Raw genomic sequence first — 24,557 nt, forward strand, 5'->3', positions numbered from 1 at the left:
CCACCTCTCTTCCTTTGGCATTGCTCTGTACAGATTTCCTTCTTATCAAGAGGATATGAGAACAACCCCAGCATTATCTGTAAATCAGTGCCCATCTCCTTCGTCTGTTAGGCCATAGACCTACCCTCAAGTATATAATAGTAAAGCCAGTAAAATCCGGATATTAAAATGTAACCCACTTGGGACTTCCCTGTTGGCGCAGTGGTTAAGATTCCGCACTCCCAATGCAGGGGGCCCAGGTTCAATACCTGGTCAGGGAACTAGATCCCACGTGCCGCAACTAAGGAGCCCGCCTGCTGCAACTAAGACCTAGTGCAACCAAATAAATAAATATTTAAAAAATATATAACCCACTTAACAAAACTTAGATTTTATTTGGCATCTGTGAGTTTCATAAATATGTCTTCCTCTTTCTTCCAACCTTTATTCAGAGCTCATGGGTTTTCTCACTAATTTCCATGTTTGGTTCCATCATTCAGTCTCAGATACCACATTGCATTTTCTGTCTCGGCTCCTAAATCTTCAGTCTGAGACAGTTTTTTATAGTGTTTCCTTGTTTGTCATGACCTCAACGTTTTTGGGGAATATTGGCCAAGTATCTTACAGAATGTTCCTCAGTTTGGGTTTGTCTGATGTTTTCCTGGTGATTGGGATTATGGATTTTTAGAAAGAATCCCACAGTGGTAATGCACCCTTCTTATCACATCCTATCAGGATGTGCATGATAATCTATGATATCGAAGGTGAGGTTGACCTTCATTGCTTGGCTATATACAGGTCAGGCTTCTCCACTGGGAAGTTGCCTTTTTCCTCTTTATTTTTACTTCATTTCTGGGAAGCTAGTCCCTAAATGTGGTGGGTGCTAGGACTAAACTTCACCTCCTAAAGGGCTCACCTGTACTTGTGATTCTTGTCCTCTGCCCACATGGGAAACACTTGGACCTAGTAAATTTGTCTGCACTTCAGGGAATGACTCCCTTCAAGTGTCACCTTCTCTGGAAGGTGTGTCCTCAGGCAGGTGAGGGCCCCTCCTCTCTCTTTTGGTACCGCAGAATGCCTGCTTCCACCTGCCTTAGTCATTGGCTGGACTGCAGGGTTGTTTCCTCCATTATATAGTCAGATTCTGGAGGGGTTGCTGCACATTTTGTAACATAATAACAGTGACACTAATCACAGCGGCCACCGCTTACTGAGTTTCTGTTGTTTGATACTGTTCTAGGTACTTTATGTGGATTATCTCATCTAATCCTCATAACCACCCTTGGACAATGACACCACCGATTTTCCGCATTGTACAGAGAAGACAGAGCCATAGGCAGCTTAAGTCGCCCAAGGGAACTGTGGCAGCTCTGCCGCCTGGCCACCATTTCTTAGCACTGAGGCGCTGGTACTGAGCAGGTGTTGAGTCAATATTGAAATGACTGTGGTGGTGAATTTATGCACAAGACTAATTTTCCTTCTTGATTGACCTTCTTTGATTAGAGAGCTCTGTTAAAGCATCGGAAAAATAAGAGAGTCTTAAACATAATCGTGTTTCCCCAAAGGCTTTTGAAAGCAAAGTTCTATCATACTCCTTTCTTTTAAAAACCATAATTGCCTTTGGTGGGCTTGTTGAATTTGCACACAGATTCTGTCATGCGCATGGATCGATCCTATCTTTGCAGTTTATATTACTTTATCACTGTTCAGATTAATGTAACATAATAATGATGAAAGAAAGGAGTATTTACTTCTGAAGTTGACATCCTTAGTCTTGAGACCAGGAAATGAGAAAGACTTTGGAAGAAGTCAGCAGATAGAAGTGTAAAATTAAAACCAAAGTAATGCACAGAAAACATGCTGTAGTGTCATTAGAAGACAGAACTGTGGAAGACTCTTTAATCTCATCTTCCAATTCATGTATTTGTGCCAAAAATATGTATACTAGGAACTCAGTGTCTGTAGGGTTCTGTGCTAGACATTGGAATAAACTTGAACAAGACGGGGAAGGAGCCTGTTCTCATAGAGTAATGAGCTGGTGGGGAAGCCAGACACTAAGGAGTAAACAATAAATTACATTTGTGGTAAAATGTCCATAGGAAAACAAGAACCCATTGCTGGGATAGTATAGAACCCAGTGCATCTCTCACGGAAGCCTCCCTGACAAGGGGATATTTTACACTGAGGTCAAGGAATTCCTTGACCTTGAAATTCCTTCAGCCAGTAATTTCAGATACATTCACTAAATGCATTAAAAAGCAAATATTTTTCATTCTAGATTGAAAGAGAATCAGTGCTAGTTCCCTTGGTACTAATATGTTGGCGGTATGTCTCCATCAAGATCTCATTCCTGGGGATTTCCCTGGTGGTCCAGTGGTTGAGAATCTGCCTTCCAATGCAGGGGATGCGGGTTTGATCCCTGGTCGGGGAACTAAGATCCCACATGCCTCGGGACAACTAAGCCCGTGCGCCACAACTAATGAGCCCGTGTGCCACAACGAAAGATCCTGCATGCCTCAATGATGATCCCACGTGCAACAGCTAAGACCCGATGCAGCCAAAAATAAAGAAAATAAATAAATAAATAATAAAATAAATCTTAAAAAAAAAAAATCTCATTCCTTCCGGACTGTCAACAGGTGAACGGGAAGTTACTCTTGGCAGACAAACTGCCCTGTGGTTTCTACCCCTGAGCCCCATGCCTCCCTTTTTGAGAAGGTAGCCTTGCGTAGTAGGTTGCCATGTCAGAGTTGCTGAGTAGGTCAAAATGGGTCCAGATGCCAAAATGCAAGTATTCTAAGAAAGAGTTGCTAAGAGGGCACTAAAATGCACATGACTTTCTCTTCTTAGTTTAGATGGATAATGTCAGACCTGAGAGAGGAAGGCTTCTTGCTGATTGTTTTCCCTCCTTCAAAACTAGGTTTCAGTTAACCACAGTGTTTTTTTAGTGTCATGTTTTTAACTTAAAGGCATTTATTCAAAGTTCTGAAAAACAAAGCTTCAATGCTATGAGACTTGTGCAACTGAAAATGATTAATGGTATAATTCTCAGTCCTTTATAAAGTGTCTTAACCCTGAAGAGATTTATACAGTGTGGAATGGCAGTGGTGCTTCAGTGTGAGAATAGGTAATCAATACCTGCAAGCTTAGAAAAAGTGTTCTGTTTCCACCACTAATGACACAGAGGTTTTTGCAAGGCAAGGGTGTCTGGAGCATGAAGCACTCCAGAGAAGAATTAATTTAAAATCTGAAGTGGAAGATCAGTTTCAATTAAAATTGCACTTGAACGTATATTGGGTAGAGGTGTGAAAGCAAGCATGGAGTCGGCTTAAATCTTCAGATTGTTACCAGTGAATAAATGAATCTCACTGGTATGAACCCTGATTATATATTTATAGAGGGCTAAATTATATTTCACCCATGTCTGGCAGGTTATGAGAAATAATATGAATGGCAAGTACTTATCAGAGCTTAAAGAGTATTTTTTTTAATCAGTAGGATAACTACCAGGTGTCTGTGTGTTTTTACAAATGGTGGCTTGCATTCTTATTTCTTTGGAGTCATATGTGTTTGGACTGATTTTCACCATGCATTTTTTTCCATTGAGTGCAATTTTGTTGTAGTACTGAGTTTCTGAAAGGCGTTACACACACACACACACACACACACACACACACACCATTAAAACGTTAGTTTCCATAATTCAAGCATACAGGCCCAATTGCAGCTAGCCAGAATTTACATTATGGTCAACTATCAAATATGTCAACAAGCACTTTATTCCATTTTTCAATGGATCCTTTTGGCATCTGTAAGAAAATTTAGAGCAGACAGGATAATTGGAGCCTTCTGTCCCCTTTCCCCTCCTTTTTTTCTTCAAATATATTGATGCAAGATGAAAATAAAGTTTGGCTCCAACCTATGCAAATGCACACTCTGTTCCTTTATGACTCATCTTATGCAGTCTTAGGGAATTTGACCAAGAGGTGAAATGACATGAGGGAAAAGCCCTTGACAATTCCTAATTTAGTTGGAGTCCTACAGTAAAGCAAATGGCGATGTTAACTTTTTCTAGAAAGTGTTATGGTGCTTATAAGTGATTTTGATAAGTGCCCAGAGGTTTTGCTAGATCTTTGCCAATCAGCGAACATGTTCTTTCTGATAGTCTCTTTTATCTTACTGCAGGAGATAAGGATTAGGGAAAATGACACAGGCATAGAGTGAGGCTGAGCTGTTTGCCAGATAGCAAGCATATGAATCATTTTTAGGGGAGCTTCATCAGTTGCCCTTGCAGCCGTGAAGTTTCCATTACTGTGACTGAAAAGATTTTCTGTTGTTGCTGCTTTTTTCATGGTACCACTGTTTATATCAGCTGTGAGCTGTGTCAGGCTTAGGGGCATGGGGAAATCCGTGGCCAGGGAGTGTGTGTGGTGGAGGATTGGGCACAGGTGTGGACTTAGTAGGAGGGAGACCTATGTTAAGGTGTCCTTGTGTCTTCCATCATACAGGGCTAGGTGTAGAGTGAGGCAGAAAAATATGGGTTCATGGATGGGTTGCTCTCCTAAAGTCACTTTGGCCATTCATCCTCCTTTATTTGATATGTGAAGGAATTTAAAGCTAAAAAAACCTAGGAATACAAGTATATGTATATGTTTGTTTATACATACACTAAACTTTATTGTTTGGGAAGCCTAAATTTTATCTTCTAAAAATTATACAGTTTACACACACTACTGTATATAAAGTAGATAATCAACAAAGACCTACTGTATAGCACAGGGAACTCTCCTCAATATTCTATAATAACCCATATGGGAAAACAGCCTGAAAAAGATAGTTATATGTATGTGTATAACTGAATCACCTTGCTGTACACCTGAAACTAACGCAACATGGTAAATCAACTATACTCCAATATAAAATTTAAAAAAATTTTAATTATACCGCTTAGACTTATTCTATATCTGACTCTCAAAAAGAGATTTATCTTAATCTTTCTAGCAAAAGATGTTTTTTCCAGCTGAATACTTCCACTTTGTCATGTCAAGAAGGTTAAAGGTAGGGCGCAGACAAATTTCAGAGCTTGTTATCAACTTAGTAGACATCACCCCCAGATATATAATTTCTGAATAGGGCAGAGATGCAGTTGTTGCAGTGTGTTTTCTCTATCTATGCCTGATTGGTGTCCATTAGGGTTATGTGTTACAGCTACATTCTCTTCCTCTTTTCCTGTAGCATATGTTCCCCCAAAAGTCTTTCTTTATATGAATGCTGTTTCTAGTCTGAAGGTAACTTTATACCCCCATTTCCTGTGAGAGTGAGGGGTTGAGAAAGAGAACTGAGTGCGTTAATATACATGTGTTCAAACTGGCTAAATTGAAAAATCTCACAATTAGCCATAGGAAAACCCTGCCTCATTGCCCACATTATTTGTAATGACTCTCATTCCAGTGTTGTGTTACTTTTAATTTTTAATTCTTTTCCAGTTCAAAAATTCCTAGGAACCTAGAAGAAACTTGTGTTTAGTGTACTGTTCACAATAGCAGAACATAGCAAATTGATTAAGGTGTTTTCTTGTGAATAAATGCTCTGTTTATTTCAGGAAAATTATTTTTAAAAAATGTGAACAACTCTGACGGCCCTTCTGCTCAACTCCTTTAATCTGATTACGGATAAAGTTAGCAAATGTTTGATTACAAATCAAGAAGCAAAACTATCTTAAGTAACTTTTTTCTCAAATTTTCTTGCCCTAATCAAGCAAATGGCTTGGATTGATAGTCTTCCAATGCACTGACATCTTTAGGGTGGGGACATGTAGAAAATGTTAACCTTGGGAGATGCAGTGCTTGACTTTCGTGCATCATACTCATTTTATCCCTGACCCTTGAACCATAAGGATTGAAGTCTTGTTTTCTTTTAACAGGTGCCTACGGTCCTGAGCACTGGGTCACGTCTAGTGTCAGCTGTGGGGGCCATCACCAGTCACCTATAGACATTTCAGACCAGCATGCACGTGTCGGTGAAGAGTACCAGGACCTGCAACTTGATGGCTTTGACAATGAGTCTTCCAACAAAACCTGGATGAAAAACACAGGGAAAACAGGTAGACTGTGTCTTCTTTACTTGTCTGTGGAACAATATGAAATGTTTCTGGGTCTCTGGTCTTTACCTTAACCACGAGTTGCTCCTTTAGTAGTGTATGTTGCTACAGAGAACGTATAGCTGAGTGAGAGCTTTGGAATTGGCCCTTGGTTTGAGAACTGACCACTTGCTTTACTAGCTGTGTGATTTGGGACAAACTACCTAATCACTTTGTGCTTTAAAATTTTTTTTTAATATGCTAGGATAAAAATTTAAAATATATATATAGATAACAAAATTGTATCAGTCTCATAGGGTTATAAGGATTAAATGGGTCAGTCCATGTGAAGGATGCAGCATGAACTTTTAGAAATCTGTTTTACTATAGTGGCCACTAGCCACATGTGGCTATATTCAAATTTAAATTTTAATTGATTAAAAGTAAGTAAGATTAAAATTCGCTCCCTCAGTTTTACTAGCCACATATCGTTTTCTTTTCCACTTTCTTAGGTTGCGTGTTTGCAGGGTTTGAAGCAGAGGAGACCCACATTGAGATCTCTGGATTTTTCTGGGGTGTGGGTGAGGGTCACCTCTATTTATTTTTCCAGGTTTATTAAGATATAATTGATGTATAACATTTTGCCATTTCATTTTATTGGTTGTTTCTTTTGCGGTGCCCAGCTTTTGAGTTTGGTGAGTCTCATCTGTTTTTACTTTTGTTGCGTGTGCTTTTGGTGTCATATCCAAATTATCATTGCCATGGCCAATGCCAAGGAGCTTTTCCCCTATGTTTTCTTCTAGGAGTTTAATAGTTTCAGGTCTTAGATTTTAAGTCTTTAATCCATTTCAAATTAATTTTTCTGAGGGATGTAAGGTAGTGGTCCAACTTCATTCTTTGAACGTGGATGTTGCATTTTTCCAGCACCATTTATCGACGAGACTATCTTTTTCCCATTGAGTATTCTTGCCTCCTTTGTCAAATATTAGTTGACCGAATATGCATGGGTTTGTTTCTGGGCTCTAGATTCTATTCCACTGGTTGATGTGTTTATTTTTGTGCCAGTTCCATACTGTCTTGATTACTATAGCTTTGTAGTATAATTTGAAATCAGGAAGTGTAACACTTCCAGCTCTGTTCTCCTTTCAAAGGGTGGCTTTGGTTTCTCAGGGTCTTTTGTGGTTCCATAGGAATTCTAGTATTGTTTTGACTATTTCTGTGAAAAATACCATTGGAATTTTCATAAGGATGTCATTGAATCTATAGATCACTTTCAGTAGTATTGGTACTAGCCACATTTCAAGTGTTCAGTAATATATGGCTAGTGGCTATCATATCAGGCAGCAAAGATAGAGAACATTCTATCATTATAGAAAGTTCTATTGGACAGCACTGTGCCAAATGCATAAATGAAAATAAAATCCTTATCTTCCTTGAGAATTTGCTTTGTTAATATTAGTTATTATATTAGAATACAGATGAACACCATCTTATCCCTTTGTGCATCAGACCAGCAGTTTGATCCTCCTGCTTCCCTTTACCTACCTCACCTGTCACTTGGGGTCCACAAATATGAAATACCACATTTTCAACATTGCTGGTGCAAAAGCTCCTTCCCTCTTAATCACTATTATGCAAATAGCAGTTATAGATCATTGATGGAAGTAGCAGGAATGCCTTGCTATGCCCCACTGTTTGATCTGAAAATAAATCCCTAGGTGTTATATTACATTTGTGCCTAGTGCTACCTGGGATTCCGTTGGTGCTAAAGATATTTTTCTTATCTTATTTTTCAATTCTTATAACCCAACCCATTAAAACTAACTCTCCCTCTCTCTCTCTCTCTCTCTTTGAAATGATCCCTTTGTAGCCAAGGATGGCACTACAAACCACTGTTAGTAATCCCTTCAGGAGCCTTGGCTGCCTGAAGCCCTCATGCTGAGCTAAAATGACTTCATTATCTGTCCTTTGGTCCCATCCATGTTGTGGGTCATTGAGTTGCCTTTTTTTTTTTTTTTTTTTCCAACCTAACTGGCTGCACATACAACTTCGGGGATCCATTTCCTTTTCCAAACCAGCATTTGTCTGAGATTATTCATGGCCGATTGCTTTGGGCTGGCTTGATTTGTTCTTAGAATTGTTTCCCACTCACTCAGCACAGTGATTCCCAGTTTTGGGCTCTTTTCCATAATGTCCCCACAAACGGTTCTTTGGGCCTTATAGCAGCTACCTTCTCCTGTACCTTGATTCAACCATTTGAGCAGCTGCTCAGGACAGACTTGTATACCAGTGATATTATCTGTACACAACTTTTCACCCCCACCTCTCTACTCCCCCAGTATAGATGGTGTGCTTGTTGTTACCATTCAGAATTTCTCTATCGGTGGCCCTGCTTTATATTTCAAATGTGAGTGTCCTTTGGACACCTGTGATGGGAATATTACTCTGCAGACGATCTGAATGTGGTGGATGGAAGATTTGCCACGCTGGGGTAATCGGATTTTGCTGTCGAGTGCTACCTTGGTGTGCCACATTCCAGAAGCCTGCCAAAGGCAATTCGCTGGGCTCTCTGATATGGTTTTCTCCTTGACTTGCAACGCTTGACAGCCTTCTGCAAAGATAACACGTTTCAGTGACAGCTTTCAACTTGGTATCTCCAATGACATGTTTTAGATGAGTGTAGGGTTCACTCAGTGCAAGTTGATTCATGACCTTGGTCTTCCAGAAGCTGATTATCAATCTCTGTCACTCTGCTGTCTTCCCAGAGTGATCCCCAAGTTGTTGCCTGTCTATGGGTGCATGCGCCTGACTTTGGAGCGCAGCCATCCAAATATGAACGCATCTGTCTCTGAAATTTCAGAAGAAGCATGGCTTTCTGAGAAGCAGAAATAAATCCTTGTGACTTCTCAAACTGTACTTACGACTACAAAATTTATGACATCATACTAGGCGGGCCAGTATCTCATAAATAATCTAACATGATTCTATAGGAGTGATTTTTTAAAAGTGCCAACCATTTGTATGCAATTTTAAATGTGAACATCGAATTGTTTTTCTGTTCTCTTCAAAGAGTTTCAATTTATGTTTGTCTAGAAACTTGGGTGCGAAAACCAACCTGTGTCATTGTTGTTGTTGTTGTTTTAAATAAGCATGAACCTAGAAACGTCTTTATTCTGCAGTTCTTAAAATGCCAAGTGAGTTCGTAAATATTGCAGCATTTTAGAGAAATATGAGGATTCACTTGCTTTATCAGTTATGCACGGATCATATAAATTGAGCTGAACACGGTATAAATACAGTGTGCTGTGTGTCTGAATTAAACGTAGGAGTTCATAATATCTGCAGTGAGTAGTATTGATAGGCAACTTGGATAATATCAGTTTAAAAAAACACACATATCATTGTATACTATAATTTTGTAAGATGTGACCATTTGGGGAAACTGGATAAAGGGGACTCGGGACCTCTGTATTATTTCTTACAACTGCATGTTGATCTACAGTTATCAGAAAGATTAAAAGTTTAATTTAAAAAAAAAACCGTATGTTGTGAGCCACATAGTCCGTCTTTGTTACCGTCGTTCATTTCATATCTAACTTTCATACCTAGATGCCAAAAAAAAGTCATTTTCATTAAATCATTAACTTTTAAGCAACACCTATTTTTCTTCCCCAAAGTCTTTTCTTGAACCTCGCACTTCTAGAAAATAAATCCAGGAAGGAATATTTATTTTTTTTCTGGTAGAAATTTACAGGTCACTTATCTGTAAAATAGACTGTCATTTGCATATCAGAATATGAATTTAGAAAGTTAATATTTAAAGCGGCCTGTTACATACAGACAGTAACTTCCTCGTAAAACAGTTTTAATGTTCATATCTGTCTTAACCCCCGGAGAGGGCTATATATTTAATCTAGCATAATCAATAGAGCAATGTGGTTGTACGTAGCCCACTTCTCGAAAGTTGTCTAAAATATCTTTACAAGACAGATAGCATCTCTCTATTTCTTCCCGAAGAGCCATGACTGTCTATTGTGCCAGTTCTCATTTGATTCCATCTAAAGTTATTTCTCCCTCTTTCATTTTTGTAGAATGAAAAGATAACGCATTCATTAAGAATATTTCAAGATAATCTTGCTGTTCCTAGCATTAGCTTCTAGCTAAATGATCAAAATTTAAGACTTAGATGGTGCTTCTGATATATGTTAATAAGCCATGGTCTCCTATGAGTTTTAACTATTTGGAGGATGTTTTTGTGTTTCTTCACTACTTTTTCTTTTACCCTCCCCCCTACACCAAGGACAGGTAGTAAATACATTTGCCATGATGGTTGTTACTTCCATTTTCACATTTTATGTTGGTTTACTATATTTTTTCTTTGCCTACATTCTTTGTTATTTGTCTGCCTATACCAGTGCCTGGCGTAGATGGATTCAAGAAGTAGTTGATAAGTTAATAAAAGTAGATTGATGGTGGGAAAAGTCTGTGTAGGTAAGTAGGTCAGGAACCATGTCCTAATATGTTGCTCAGCCCATAAAATTCGGACAAGAATTAAGAGGCTGTTGCCTCTACGTTACTTTACCAGGTCCTTCAAACTTTTATGGTAAAGTGACACCATAAGAACCCACAGACTTAAACTAAGAAAAGAACAACCTCATTGCAGGCTGATATGAAGAGAAAAATATAATCTTAACAACCTCAGTCATTTCCACGTGCTACGTCCCTAACTGAGCACGTGACCCCAGCTCAGTACAAGAGGAGCATTTGGCCCTGCTGCTCTGCTCGCCCACAGGGCAAGGCTCCCCTGGGCCAAGCAAGTGTCTGACCGTGAAAGGCACTGTGCCTTCTGTGGGTCACTGCAGTTACAGCTCAAACTAACGGCTGCCCCCATGCTGCCCTGCAGAAGCAGTGTTCTGGTCTAAGGTTGGTGGAGAAACTGATGCGAGCCTTACTGAGAGTCAGTACCAGGCTGCCATTACGGGCTCCTTACAGAGTTGCCAGTGGTGATTTTCATGGTGCTTGATTTCTTCCCAAATTCATGGACTTGCACGCTTAGCCCCCGCTCAAGAGGGCATTCCACAGTGCCAGCATGATTGTCCAAGTGTCACATGCATGAAAAAAGCCTTTAGCAATCCTGAGATTGGGAAGGAAGTTTCTAGGAATTCTGTGTATGTGCTTGTCTTCTCATCCCTGATTGTTTGGGCTTTCTCTTCTTTCCATTTCTATTCTGCTTCTATTCTTTCTGTTCTGTTGATGAGTATCTCTCCATGAGCTTTCACTTTTTTGCAGTTTGCTTCTCTCCCACCTTTCCTCTCACATCTCCGTGAACTTCCCCACCCCTGTAAACAAGGCTCTGCCTCTTGCCTGTTGGTCTGTTTTCACTCCCAGGTCCTAGTTTTGGCCCCCTTCTCTCCCTTCTTCCTGTCTTCCTTAGAGCTGGCCGCAGATGAGAACCAGAGTTTGAAAGTGTTTTTTCTTGCTCTGTTTATGGAGTAGAGAGCCCGGTGCTGATGGTGAAAACCTGAGTATGTCCTCATTTCAATAAAACCTATATTCCTGATATATTGATGGGAAGGGCTTTAGGACAAGTGAGGTACACAATGATACCCCAAGTATATGTTCTTGGGGTTTCCAATTTTGCTTGATACCAAACCATCAAATTATTTGTATTCTGTTACCCTCCCACCCCCTTGGGTGATCTTAATGATCCTTGATAGGTGTAAATGTGGGCACTGAAGATGGACCAGCATGGAGTCCTTTTTCCTGGATCACATTTTTTTCTTTAAGCTCAGAGTTTTGTTTATGCCACTAACGAATTGGTCATTTTGCTCGCAAAGAGGCTGCCGAGGTTTCTGATTAAAAGCGTAGCATCAGCCAAGTAGACAGATGTTTCGAAACATCTGGGTGTTCAGCACCATTGACACTGGGCATGCCCAACCCTGACTTCATAATACCCCACAGCCCTCTGGTTAGTTCAAGGTTGCCCAAAAAAGAAAATGTAAGTGTAATTAAAAAAGGATCTGTTCTTCTTTGGGGGGGATGCTAAATGTGCTTTGGCTCTTCTTAAATTTCTCCTACTTCAGATATCCAGATTCTTGGGTTCTTTTCAGCCTGTTACCATTCAGTCTTGCCTGAACCCTGGAATTCAAGTCAGAGCTATTTCCCTGGGTCTCTCTTTGGCAAGACGCGCTGCAAGCTCTGTTTCCTGTCCGCTAAGCTCCACTTCCTTTCTCTTATCCCCATAGCCCCAGTCCCTGCGCTCGGGTGGTAGCAGCTATTTTCTGGGTAGACCGAAGCCTAATCTACCAGTTACAGAATGGGCAAACCAGCACTATGTTACATAACTAGACTCAAAACTGAATTCACGATTTTGAATTTTGAGGGTAATTTTTGAAGCATTCCTTTCTTTTTTAGGGCACAGAACCTTCTGCTAGGTTGTCATCTGTCGTATCTTATATGATTAAAGGGTCAACTAATCCACTTTGTTCCTCTTGCTCAGTTTAGCAGTGAGTTAACCGAGACCCAGGATAATCCCATGACTTGGCGTCTCTTGGTTCTCTGAGGCTGCTCCGACTCACCTTGTCTGTCCACTGTCTCTTTACTAGATGAATGCAGTAACCTCCTGACTTTCTTTCTTTCTTTTCTTAAAAATTAATTTATTAATTTATTTATTTTTGGCTACGTTGTGTCTTCGTTGTTGTGCGCAGGCTTTCTCTAGTTGCAGCGAGCTGGGGCTACTCTTCGTTGCGGTGCACAGGCTTCTCATTGTGGTGGCTTCTCTTGTTGTGGAGCACGGGCTCTAGGTGCGCGGGCTCAGTAGTTGTGGCTCATGGGCTCTAGAGCACAGGCTCAGTAGTTGTGGCTCACAGGTTCTAGAGCGCATGCTCAGTAGTTGTGGTGCACGGGCTTAGTAGCTCCGCAGCATGTGGGATCTTCCTGGACCAGGGCTCGAACTCCTGTCCCCTGCATTGGCATGCGGATTCTTAACCACTGCACCACCAGGGAAGCCCCTGACTTTGTTTCTACCAACCAATGTTGCTTTCCTTCCAGGCCTTTTCCGTTTAGTAGCCACAATGATCTTCTTATTTCCCTAATCTGATCATGTCTGTGCGTCTGCCCCTTTTTCTTTCTTGTTCTCTCTCAACCATATTGAGGACCTCTCACTTCTCTGCAGAACTCAGACAGACTCCTTGCTGTCCCTGCTTTGCTGTCTGGCCTCTATGCCACACCCTGCTCCGTGGGCACCAGTCACCCTGGCTTCCTCCATGCAGGGCATTTGCATGAGCTTTTCCTCCTGCTGTGTTCCCCTCTCTTTAGCACTTTTACAACATAGCTCACCTCTCACCTTATCAGTCCTTGTTTTGAAACCTCCTCCCCTTCTCCAGTCTGGGGTTGGATGCTCACCTCTTACCACCTGTCCCACTTGCAGGGTTGCTTCTGTCATCTCTTTAGTTGCTGGGGCCTGTCTTTCCCACCAACTGTACACTCCGTGAAGGCAGGAGCTAATGTCTCATTTACTTACCTTTTCTTCCCCAGTAGTTACTTGGTAAATTATTTGAAAAAATAAACGGTAGTGCCTACAGGGACGTTAGTAGAAGCCTAGAACTAGAGCCTGTGTGTCTTGACTTCCAGACCAGAGCATTTCCCTTTTCACCAGGAGCCTGAAAGCATCACCTGATGGACACTGGAATGGTGGGTGGTCTGGAGGTCTCACCATTACGATCCAATAATGGGAGTCTTTTCCCATCTTGTAGTGTTAAAAATTGGTTGGGAAGTGGTGGAGGTAAGACAGTAACGCGCTTATTTTCCTTCTCATCATTTTTTTGTTTAACTTTTGGCATCTGCTGCTGTTTACTCAGATTGTAGTGTGAACATTTGCTTTAGGCCAGCATTATTTAGACACACTGAGTTTAATTTATAAACAGTTTGTAGATGTCCTGTGAAGAATGCAGTGAATGCCTGGCACTCAGTCTTCCTGTCAAGCTCAGGAGGAAAGTAACTCCTTATCCATGGTGTGACTCCTACCTACCCCCTGCCCCTGTGTAGAGCACTTTTTCATTATGGGGCGCCCTAGACACGGGGAATCTGTGAAAGCTGTGGATCCTCTCCCTAGGATAACTTTTATAAACAGCACTTATATAATGCCATCTAGTTTTTAACTCTAAGTTTCAGGTATACAGCATTATAATTTGACATCTGTATACACTACGGAGTTATCACCGCCGCAAGACTGTTTACTGTCAGTCACTGCACAGTTGATCCCTTCCACCCATTTTACCCACCCCTCCAACCCCTTGCCCTCTGGTAACCACTCATCTGATCTCTGTATCTGTGAGTTTGTTTTTGTTTTATTTGTTCATTTGTTCTGTTTTTTTAGACTCCACATACAAGTGAAATCATACTTACTTGTCTTTCTTCTTCTGGCTTATTTCACTTAGCCTAATGCCTTCAAGGCCCATTCATGTTGTTGCAGATAGCAGGATTTCATTCTGTTTGTGGCTGAGGAGTATACCATGGTATATACATATACCACATCTTCTTCATCCATTCACCTATCTATAGACACTTATGTGGTTTCCATATCTTGTCTATTTTAATAATGCTGCAATAAACATAGGGATGCATATATGTTTTCAAATTCGTTTTCATGTGCTTTGGATAAATACCCAAGTGGAATAGCTGGGTGATATGGTAGTTCTAGTTTTATTTATTCTTAACTGTTTTCCGTAGTGGAAAAATTCCCACCCACAGTGTACAAGGGTTCCTTTTTTTCCACACCCTTGCCAATGCTTATAACCATTCTAACGGGTGTGAGGTGATATCTCATTGTGGTTTTGATTTGCATTTTCTTATTAATTAGTGATGTGGAACATCTTTTCATGTGCCTGTTGGCCATCTGCATGTCTTCTTTGGAAAAATGTCTATTTAGATCGTCTGCCCAATTTTCAATGGGAATTTTTGGGGTTTTGTTGTTGTTGAGTTGTATGAATTCTTTCGTATTTTGGACATTAACCCCTTACTGGATATATGAATTGCAAATATCTTTTCCCATTCAGTAGGTTGCCTTTTTGTTTTGATAATGGTTTCCTTTACTGTGCAGAAGCTTTTTAGTTTGATGTAGTCTCATTTGTTTATTTTTGCTTTTGTTTTTCTTGCTTTTGGAGTTATTCCGCAAAAGCATCAATAAGACCCATGTCAGTGAGCTTCCTGCCTATGTTTTCTTCTAGGAATTTTATGGTTTCACGTCTTACATTCAAGTCTTTAATTCATTTTGAGTTAATTCTTGTGTATAATATAAGATAGTAGTCGAGTTTCTTTCTTTTGCATGTGACTGTCCAGTTTTCCCAACACTATTTATTGAAAAGATTGTCCTCATTCCATTGTACGTTCTTTGCCCCTTTGTTGTAAATTAACTGTCTGCATATGTGTGGGTTTATTTCTGGGCTTTTACAGTGCCATCTTCCTGCTATAATGTGGTGAATGAGTTACTGTTGTGGGCATTCTTCATGTGTCAACCCTTGTGATCTCATAACAAACTTGTGAAGTTGCTGTTGTATTATTCCAGTTTCACAGAATAGGAACTGAAGCACCCAGAAATGCAGTAACTTTCTCACAACTGATAGTGGCAGATCTAGGGCTCAAATTCAGACCCAACTGGCTCCAGAGTCTGACTTCGTTTATGCACCCATGTTCAGAATTTTACTTCCTGTATCAGGAGGGTGTAGACCGCGAAGTCTGTGGGTGGCTACTGCTTTGGACTTTGGACTCCAGGTTAAAACCCCTGAATTTGAAGCTCCCAGTTTCTTCCACATCCTCCATCATTCTGCTTTAATTTCATCACAATCCATATTAGCAATTGAACAACCAGAAGGGCCTCATTCTAGACAGTGAACTCCTAGGTACCTTCCCTGCCTTCTCCTCCTGGCCCATCTTTCTCCAGTCTTTAGCTGTTGCTTGCTACCTTCCTAAATGTCACCTTATCCAGATTCACTCTTGGTGCTACTGTTTTAAAATTTAAATTAAAATGTATTTATTCATTATTATCGTAGTATCGTTTACTTATTGTTTTTCAGTTGATGCACTTGATTTTAATTAAATGAATTGATTTTAAAGCAAAACGTTTTATCAACACGTTAATGCAAAATGCTGTGCATTTGACAAGGATAGACTTATGTAAAAAATTAGGTCTGTAATCTGTGAAAATAAATCAAAGGTACCAACGTTATTAAGTTCTAGCTTACGTATTTACTTTTCGGTAAAGGGGGAAATGAATGAGTATCGTTGAAAGGTGGAGGGCATATTAGCATCAAACTGGGATTTTCTTTTCACTGACGTGACTGAAAGAATAGAAATCGTGGAAATCTGTGTTTTACTCAGTGTTTTAGTAAATTCAGAGCAGCCACTCAACACTTAACATCTCAAGTATTTGGGTCACACCTACCTTTGCTGTTTATTGTCCCTGCTCAAGGACACGTTTTGTTTTGTGGGAAAGACAGTATTGCTTTAAAATGGAACTCTGGGGACTTCCCTGGTGGCGCAGTGGTTAAGAATCCGCCCGCCAATGCAGGGAACACAGGTTCGTGCCCTGGTCCGGGAAGATCCCACATGCCTCGGAGCAACTAAGCCCGTGCACCACAACTACTGAGCCTGTGTTCTAGAGCCTGCAAGTCACAACTACTGAGCCCGCGAGCCTAGGGCCCATGCTCCACAGCAAGAGAAGCCACTGCAATGAGAAGCCCGCGCACTGCAATGAGTAGCCCCTGCTCACCACAACTAGAGAAAGCCTGCGCACAGCAACAAAGACCCAATGTGGCCACATATAAATAAATAAATAAGTAAATTTAAAAACAAATTTTTTTTTAATAAGTAAATGAAATGGAGCTCTGCCTGAAAACGGAGAGTTGCACCTGTGTGGTTGCCCTTCTGTGCTGCTGCATGAACTCCGACCACGTCTCTAGAAATTATTGGTAGGTGGACAAAAGCCCGCATTGGCTGTGTGCTTGCTGAATTTCTGGCACTGGGTTAAGTGCTTTCTGCGTGCGATTTCTTTCAGGCGTCAAAACAGTCTCACCAGCTAGGCACTGTTATTGCCATTTGAATAATGATGGAAACCAAGACACAGAGAAGTCAGGTAACTTGCCCAAGGTCACCCCGCTGTTAAGTGGCAGAATGAGATTCTAACCCAGGTCCGTCCATCCCGTGAGCTCATGGCCCTTCCTACATTCTGTGCTCCGCAGCGGCTACCTTTGGTACATTTTGTTGTGAAACAGAGCAGTGTTATCAGTGATCATCAGAAAAGTGTTGCATGGTGGCTGGGCAAGTTCTCTCTTTCCAGTGTTATATGTAAACAAAAATTTAGCCGCTTTCGGAAGGTGGGGGCAGTACATGCATGTAGTGTGCTGTGTGCTCTAGTGAGAAATACTGTAAAATGAAAAATGAGATTAGTGTTTCAGGTTGTACAGTTCCCTAATTATGCTTTTAATTATTCATGAAAAAGAAGTAAAATGACCCCTGACAGAGACATAAATGATTTAGGTAAAATCAAATATTTATAAGATGCTGCGGAGTTCCTGCATGATTGTAACAGATGCGCTCAAAATTCTTTGTCTTCATCTTTTGGATGCAAAATGTTATGGATAGAATCTGTAACCAGCTGTGAGTAATCAACAGTGTTAAAGACAATACTGAGCTAATTCATAGGTATTTGGGCTTTGGAACACTGGTTTAACACAATAGTTTGTCTTCTAAAATATATTGTGTTCTAGGGATCACCAAATGACAACCCCTCCTGCTAGTTCTTAGGTTTTTTAATGGTTGGAAAAAAATCAAAAGGAGAATATTCCATGACATGTGAAAATTATATGCGAATTTTAGTGTGGATAACTAAAGTTTTATCGGAATACAGCCTCACCCATTCATTTACATATTGTGTTTGGCTGCTTCTGGGCTACTAAGACCAAGTTAAGTGGTTACAGCAAGGGCCGTAGGACCCACAAAGCCTTAAATATTTACTGTCTCACCTTTTACAGAAAAATTTTGCCAAGCCTTCTTCTAAACCATGCCTAGCACACAGTAAAGGAACATGCCATAGCATGTTCAATCAGCATGAGAAACACTTGCTTTTATTTCATTTTATCCTTTAATTCTCTGTCCCACTAATTGAATGTTCCCTGTAACTTTTTCAAAAGTTGCGAGAAAACTGCCTTTGAATGCAGTAAAAAGGGATTATTACAAACAGGGTTCCGTCACTTGCTCTTTTTTTTTTAACGTCTTTATTGGAGTATAATTGCTTTACAATGGTGTGTTAGTTTCTGCTTTATAACAAAGTGAATCAGCTGTACATAAACATATATCCTCATATCTTGTCCCTCTTGTGTCTCCCTCCCACCCTCCCTATCCCACCCCTCTAAGTGGTCACAAAGCACCGAGCTGATCTCCTTGTGCTATGCGGCTGCTTCCCACTAGCTATGCTTCCCTTTTTACAGAGAAGTCCTGAAACTAATTGCACTTGTTTTAGAAATGGGTCATTAGTCTAGTCCCTGTCTTTTATGGAGACCTAATTTTCATGCAGGATTTCTCTCTAAGGCTTGAACTGGCATCTCTTTAGGAAGAGGAGACAATGAGGATACGAAAGCTTTTCCCTGCCTTAAATGAGCTTAGCTTCCAATCACAGGCCATTTAGTATGTTGGTTGGCGCATTGATCACAGGCCATTTGGTATGTTGGTTGGAGCGTTATGCGTATTCACCAGCCAATAAGTGTTTGTTAAATGAATGAATGAATTCACTTTAGACAACAACAAAAAAGGGGGGGAATGTATGACTTATAAAATAAAATCTCTTTTTCATCCACTTGGATATTACATTCCTTTTGGAAAAATAATTTTTCTGGTAGTATCAGCCCAAGTTACTTGTTCTTGATTTCTCTTTTCCATGTTTCAAGGAAGAGAGATGTGATTTTGAAATTTAGGATTTGAATTGATTGAGGTTTTCTATGTTAAGGACTTCTTATGTGTTCTTCCGGATGGGCTAAGCAAAATTTTCTTATGCTTAGAATTAAAAGACATAGTAAAGTAAATCTACTTAGCTGCAGTTACTTGAGTGACTTAATGAGTAGAATTTTCACTATACTTTCCTGGACACCATTATCAAATATGAATCCCAATCCCAGCTGTTTTCCCACTGTTATTTCCTTAATATTGGTAGAACCTACAAATTTTATTTCCTGACGCCTTGCTTAAGTTTTCTGATCAAAGAAACATGTCTTCTGCAACTGACTTATATATATATATTTCCCATCTCATTCCAGACCTCGAATCTTGGGATAGCCCCAGGAATCAGTGTTTAAAAAGGAAAAATAATTTTGATCTTCAAGCAGATTTACAGACCCTGATTCAGAGCCACTTACTCTATCATTGTCTGTTTTTTGTTTGTTTGTTTGTTTTTCCAACTGTGAAATGGTTAAGAAATTCTGAGACCATTCTCTGGGAATTTTCATGAGTTAGAGTCAACTGGCTCTTGAGAGCGTTCTGCAGCTAGAATGTGCTTATTTATTCAGACTAATGTTTTTGACTTGCTTTCTAACAGGTATATGGGAAGTAATTCCCATCATGTAATCATGAACTTTTATTTGAAGCACAGGAGCAATCTTTCAAGTGTGGTTTTGAAACTCATTGTCGTTTCCCTTCTGCTTTACACAGTTGCCATCCTTCTGAAAGACGACTATTTTGTCAGCGGTGCTGGCCTCCCTGGCAGATTCAAAGCTGAGAAGGTGGAATTTCATTGGGGCCACAGCAATGGTTCTGCAGGCTCTGAACACAGCATCAACGGCAGGCGGTTCCCTGTGGAGGTGAGAGAAACTTGAGATGTCAGGGGCAGCTGTGCTTTGGGTCTTGACATTAAAGAGATGCTTTGTCTTTACCCCCAGTCGTCTTGCAAATCAAACTTGTACTGTCCCTGCCTTTGTCTCTGGAAATCTTTTATATACAGCATGACAGCTAGATAGCCATCCTCAAGTTCCTCATCTTTGTTTAACTGGTGAAGCATGTAGACCTTGTGGGCGTCGTGGTTTGAGTAGACTCACCCCTGGTAGATGATTTCGGACCCTTTGTTTCATTCGATGTGGCTTCTTTGCCCTGTCCTTTCTGAAACCCTGCTTTCCAAAGTGACATTCTGTACGAAACTCTGGCCACTTCGTTTTCACCCTTTAGAAAACAGAAAAGGTAACCGATATGTGAAGGGGACTCAGAATCATCTCTCAGTAGGGAAGCTGCTTTAAGGTTTGTGTGATCTCCACGCTGTTGAGGAGGCAGCTGTGGCCATTGGTCGTATGACTCGCTGTTAACTTTGCGGGATTGACATTTTACCTCCTCTGAGTCAGTTTTCTCAAAGATCCGTGAAGAACGGGTAGTGCAGTAGGTCATGTGTATCTTTTTGGCGACTGAGGGAGGGAGCTTGTTTCCTAACTCCGTTTTTAATCTTTGGTGGGGACAACACATCTGTTCCATTGCTAACCTTATTTTTGTACCTTTCATCATGATCAGGATGTGAATATTCTTTCCTCGGGACAGACATATTTGTTGATTGTTTGGGTGCCCACGTGGTAAGCTTTACAGATTTGTAGAAGAACTGAGAGGGTTTGTACCCAAACCTGTGGCTGTACTCCAACATGGAGTGACAGCTCTTAGTGTTCTGTGACTTTAGTAAGTCATGACCTACTTGGGTCATCTGATGAATACTTTCAATCCTCCTCCATAGAGAAAAATCCATGTATGTACACACAGATTTGGGCATAATCTGTAGGGTTTCATCACTCACCCTCACTCCTCAAGCCCGTTCATGGATCCTTCAGACAACCTTGAACCTTAGGTGAAAAATCCCTTTAAGAGGAGAAAATCAATAGTATTTCTTTGTTTATAGATGCTTATATTCACATATCGATTTGTTTCTTATCCATGATTGCCTGAGAAACCAGAGATCACCATGCTGAGAAAGTGCTGCATATTTTTTTCTTGTTTTGAGCTGACAAATTCACAGTATCAAGTATTCTTCCCATATTAGGATTCCTCTATCCTTGGGACTTCCTGTGCTAGTCACATTAAAGTTTCTACTTAATGGGCTTTCTTTCTCCTTTTATGTTGAATGAATCATTTCTTAAAAATCTTAGCTTGATTTGTACTTGGAAAACTTGATTCCTAGAAGCCAAGTTGATCAGATTTTTTAAGTTTGGGGTTTCTCTTTTGTTCCTGCTGGCCAGTTCCCGTTGGCGGTGTCGCTGAAGGGAGAATTTATGCCTAGCTAGCTTTGCTCTAAAGCTTCTTTATCCTAGAAATGGGTTGCCATTTGTTTAGTTAATGTTGTTCCGGACAAAAGACCTGTGCTTGGAAGTTTGAAAACTTAATTTGGCCGCTGCCTTGGAAAAGAAAAACTCTGGAGGAAGGAACTGGGAACTTCTGCCTCATTCCTAATCACAGTCCCTAACGCCTGTCTCCTCCTATTTGAGTCTGGAAAAATGAATAGACTAGATGCATATTCTTTTGAAAACTTACTACTTTAAATGCATTTTGTTTTTTACTCAAAGATGGCCATGAAATTCAGAAACTAATTACAAACGGGAGCTACAATGCCCAGACTTATTTTTGACCGAGCTATTCGAATTTATTTCTTCTAAGTCATGTCACATGGTAAGGCTGCCTCTATTAATTGGGTGCTTCATTGAAGCCCATCTGGTTCATAGCTTGTTTTTTTTTTTTCTAATGTGATAAACATGTTAAATTACTTAGTGGTTGTATTTGGAGGAACTTGAATTTCAGAGATTAAAGGTAACGGGAGCAAATTGAACTATAAAATATGCACAGAAAAGTTGCTCACTTTTGCGGAAGACATGTCTGTGATACGTTAAATTGTTTTATTTGAGTTCTTTATTAACACCAGCTCTCTCTGAGATTTTTACACTGTTTGAGCATCTCAGACTTGGTTTATGTCTTTCCACATAACTACAATGCTTTTCAAGAAATTAAAATGAAAGTGAGAAAATTATAATGTACCATGTAGTAATCTATCCGCGTTGGGGACATTATTTATTTTATATAGAGTCAGAGAAGAGTCATTGTGGAAGATTGGGATAGGATTGGTAGAATACAGCATTGGTTCTCAACTAGAGACAGTATCCTCCCCCTCAGAGGACATTACGTGTTTTCGGGGGACGTTTCTGGTTGTCACTGTTGTGGGCATTGATACGCTACCAGCATCTAGTGGATAGAGGCCGGGGACGCTGCTCAACATCCCAGTTCATAGGACAGCCCCACCACAAAGAATTATCCAGCCAACGTGTCACTATTGGGAGACTCTAGGGTAGAGAACGCAGTATGTTTAGTGGAATCCAGACTTCCTTTACTCATGTGGCGTCATTTGAAGTAGATTTAAATAAAGAAGACTCAGGGCAAAGTTGTTCCATCCTCTTGAAGCTTTTTTTTTTTTTTTTTGCGGTACACGGGCCTCTCACTGCTGTGGCCTCTCCCGCTGCGGAGCACAGGCTCCGGACGCGCAGGCTCAGCGGCCATGGCTCACGGGCCCCACGTGAGATCCTCCCGGACCAGGGCACGAACCCGTGTCCCCTGCATCAGCAGGCAGACTCTCAACCACTGCGCCACCAGGGAAGCCCCCTCTTGCAGCTTTTGGAGAGGAAATGTACCTTGCTTTATGGGTCAGAGCATTGCTGGTCCTGGTTTCTTTCGATTCCATTTGGGATAAAGTCATGACCTTGGGTATCTTACCAGCTCCCTCGGTGCTCCAGTGCTGCAGGTTGAATTTTAAGCATATGCCCCACAAGACTCTGGATCTGCTCCTTGAGGGTAAATTGCAACAAACCCAACTTTGTAGGTTTTGCTGCTTCCCAGGAATTCTTTGAGGTCATCTACAACAACTTTGTACACATTGAGAAATTAAACGTCTCCACACTTTCCTGGCTGAAATCCTGGACTCAGCCTTGTAGTTCCTATACTTAAAAACATCCAGTCTAGGACTTCCCTGGTGGCGCAGTGGTTGAGAGTCCGCCTGCCGATGCAGGGGACACGGGTTCATGCCCCGGTCCGGGAAGATCCCACATGCCGCGGAGCGGCTGGGCCCGTGAGCCATGGCCGCTGAGCCTGCGCATCCGGAGCCTGTGCTCTGCAGCGGGAGAGGCCGCGGCAGTGAGAGGCCAGCATACCGCCAAAAAAACCCCACAACATCCAGTCTAGTAGAAAAAAAATGTCCTTGTGAAAACGAAACAAAAGTCTTTAAATAGCAGCGTTCTTTATAGCTCAGTTAAAATTAGAAAAGAAAGTTGGAATCAGATAAGGCTAGAAGACTAGACCCACTTTGGATCCTCAGAGGCACTCACCTCCTATTTATTCAGCTTTATCTCTTGTCTAGCAGCAAATTTTTCTTGAGTGCCTTCTGTCATGTGGGTGCTGGGTTACAAAGCTGAAGAGGAAAGAGAGTCCCACCCTCAAGATATTTATACTCTAGTCATGACACAGAAACTGACCGAAGAGTCCCATAAACAGCTGTGTAATATCAGTTGTGATATAGTCTCTGAAGGAGAGGGACGTTTTGTCATGAGACAGAAGACCTTGGTGGAGACAGATACTTATTAAGAGGGAAAAGATTAATTGGAGCCTGCCCATAGAACAGGGGTGTGCAAAGGCCCTGAGACAGGTGATACTTGGTACATTTAAGGAGTAAAGAGAGATCAATGGGGATTTTGATAGGTAGGATAATACCCCTCCCCCAAAAAATGTCCACTCACTAATTCCTGAAAATTGTGAATGTATTTATTCCTTTACATGGCAAAAGGGACTTCGCAGATGTGATTAAGCATCCTTAAAGTCAAAAGGCTCAAAATATTCCTGTGATTAAAATAGTAGTCCTGTTTGAGTTCTTCTGTGGCCACTCCTCTTTGTATTATCTGTCCAACCACAGTTATCTGTGACGGCTACTACCCTATCCTAAATATTCTCCCTACCCCACGCTTATTCCCTGTTTTAAATAAGGGTTCATGTAACACTAACAGGAATTGAATCATGCGGTATTTCCACTGATAACTGAAGTTGGAGGTAGTGCATACAGAAACCTCCAGATAAAACCCTCTGAGAGCTCCATTAAGGTAGAGGTTCATTGCATGCTTGTTGTCTGAGGTAATTAAAATCTTGTTTATTACAATAAGAGATCCAGGAGTTGTTGATTCAGACTTACTGGTGCTTTATGAGTTGAAGTCTTCAGTAAGCTTAAATGATCCAAATTAATTGTGTGTGCCCTTTCCAGTGAAACTCACAGCTGGTTCATTTCAGCTCAGTTTAGAGCATCTTAGCAAGTGAGTAGAAGAAAATACATTTTTCCTAATATATACCATGCACACGCTACCATATGGTACAGGTCTGCAGTCCCTTAGGCGAGACCCTTGAGGCCAGATGTTTTAGAATTCGGAATCGTTTTTAGAAAGGCATGATGGTGCATATG

At 40.8% G+C, this 24,557-nt stretch overlaps 1 protein-coding gene across 7 annotated transcripts in view; it reads left to right on the forward strand.

The window, feature by feature from the left end:
- The window catches only part of PTPRG (protein tyrosine phosphatase receptor type G), a 725,999-nt gene that overhangs the window by 407,928 nt on the left and 293,514 nt on the right, over positions 1 to 24,557 (forward strand). For all 7 annotated transcript variants that reach the window (XM_073811323.1, XM_073811322.1, XM_073811324.1 and 4 more), the window contains 2 exons: positions 5,903 to 6,082; positions 19,757 to 19,905. In XM_073811323.1, the coding sequence (XP_073667424.1) occupies positions 5,903 to 6,082; positions 19,757 to 19,905 (329 nt within the window). The remainder of the gene's footprint in view (positions 1 to 5,902; positions 6,083 to 19,756; positions 19,906 to 24,557) is intronic.

This window comes from Tursiops truncatus, chromosome 10, assembly GCF_011762595.2.
Source record: "Tursiops truncatus isolate mTurTru1 chromosome 10, mTurTru1.mat.Y, whole genome shotgun sequence".
NCBI classification, from domain to species: domain Eukaryota; kingdom Metazoa; phylum Chordata; class Mammalia; order Artiodactyla; family Delphinidae; genus Tursiops; species Tursiops truncatus.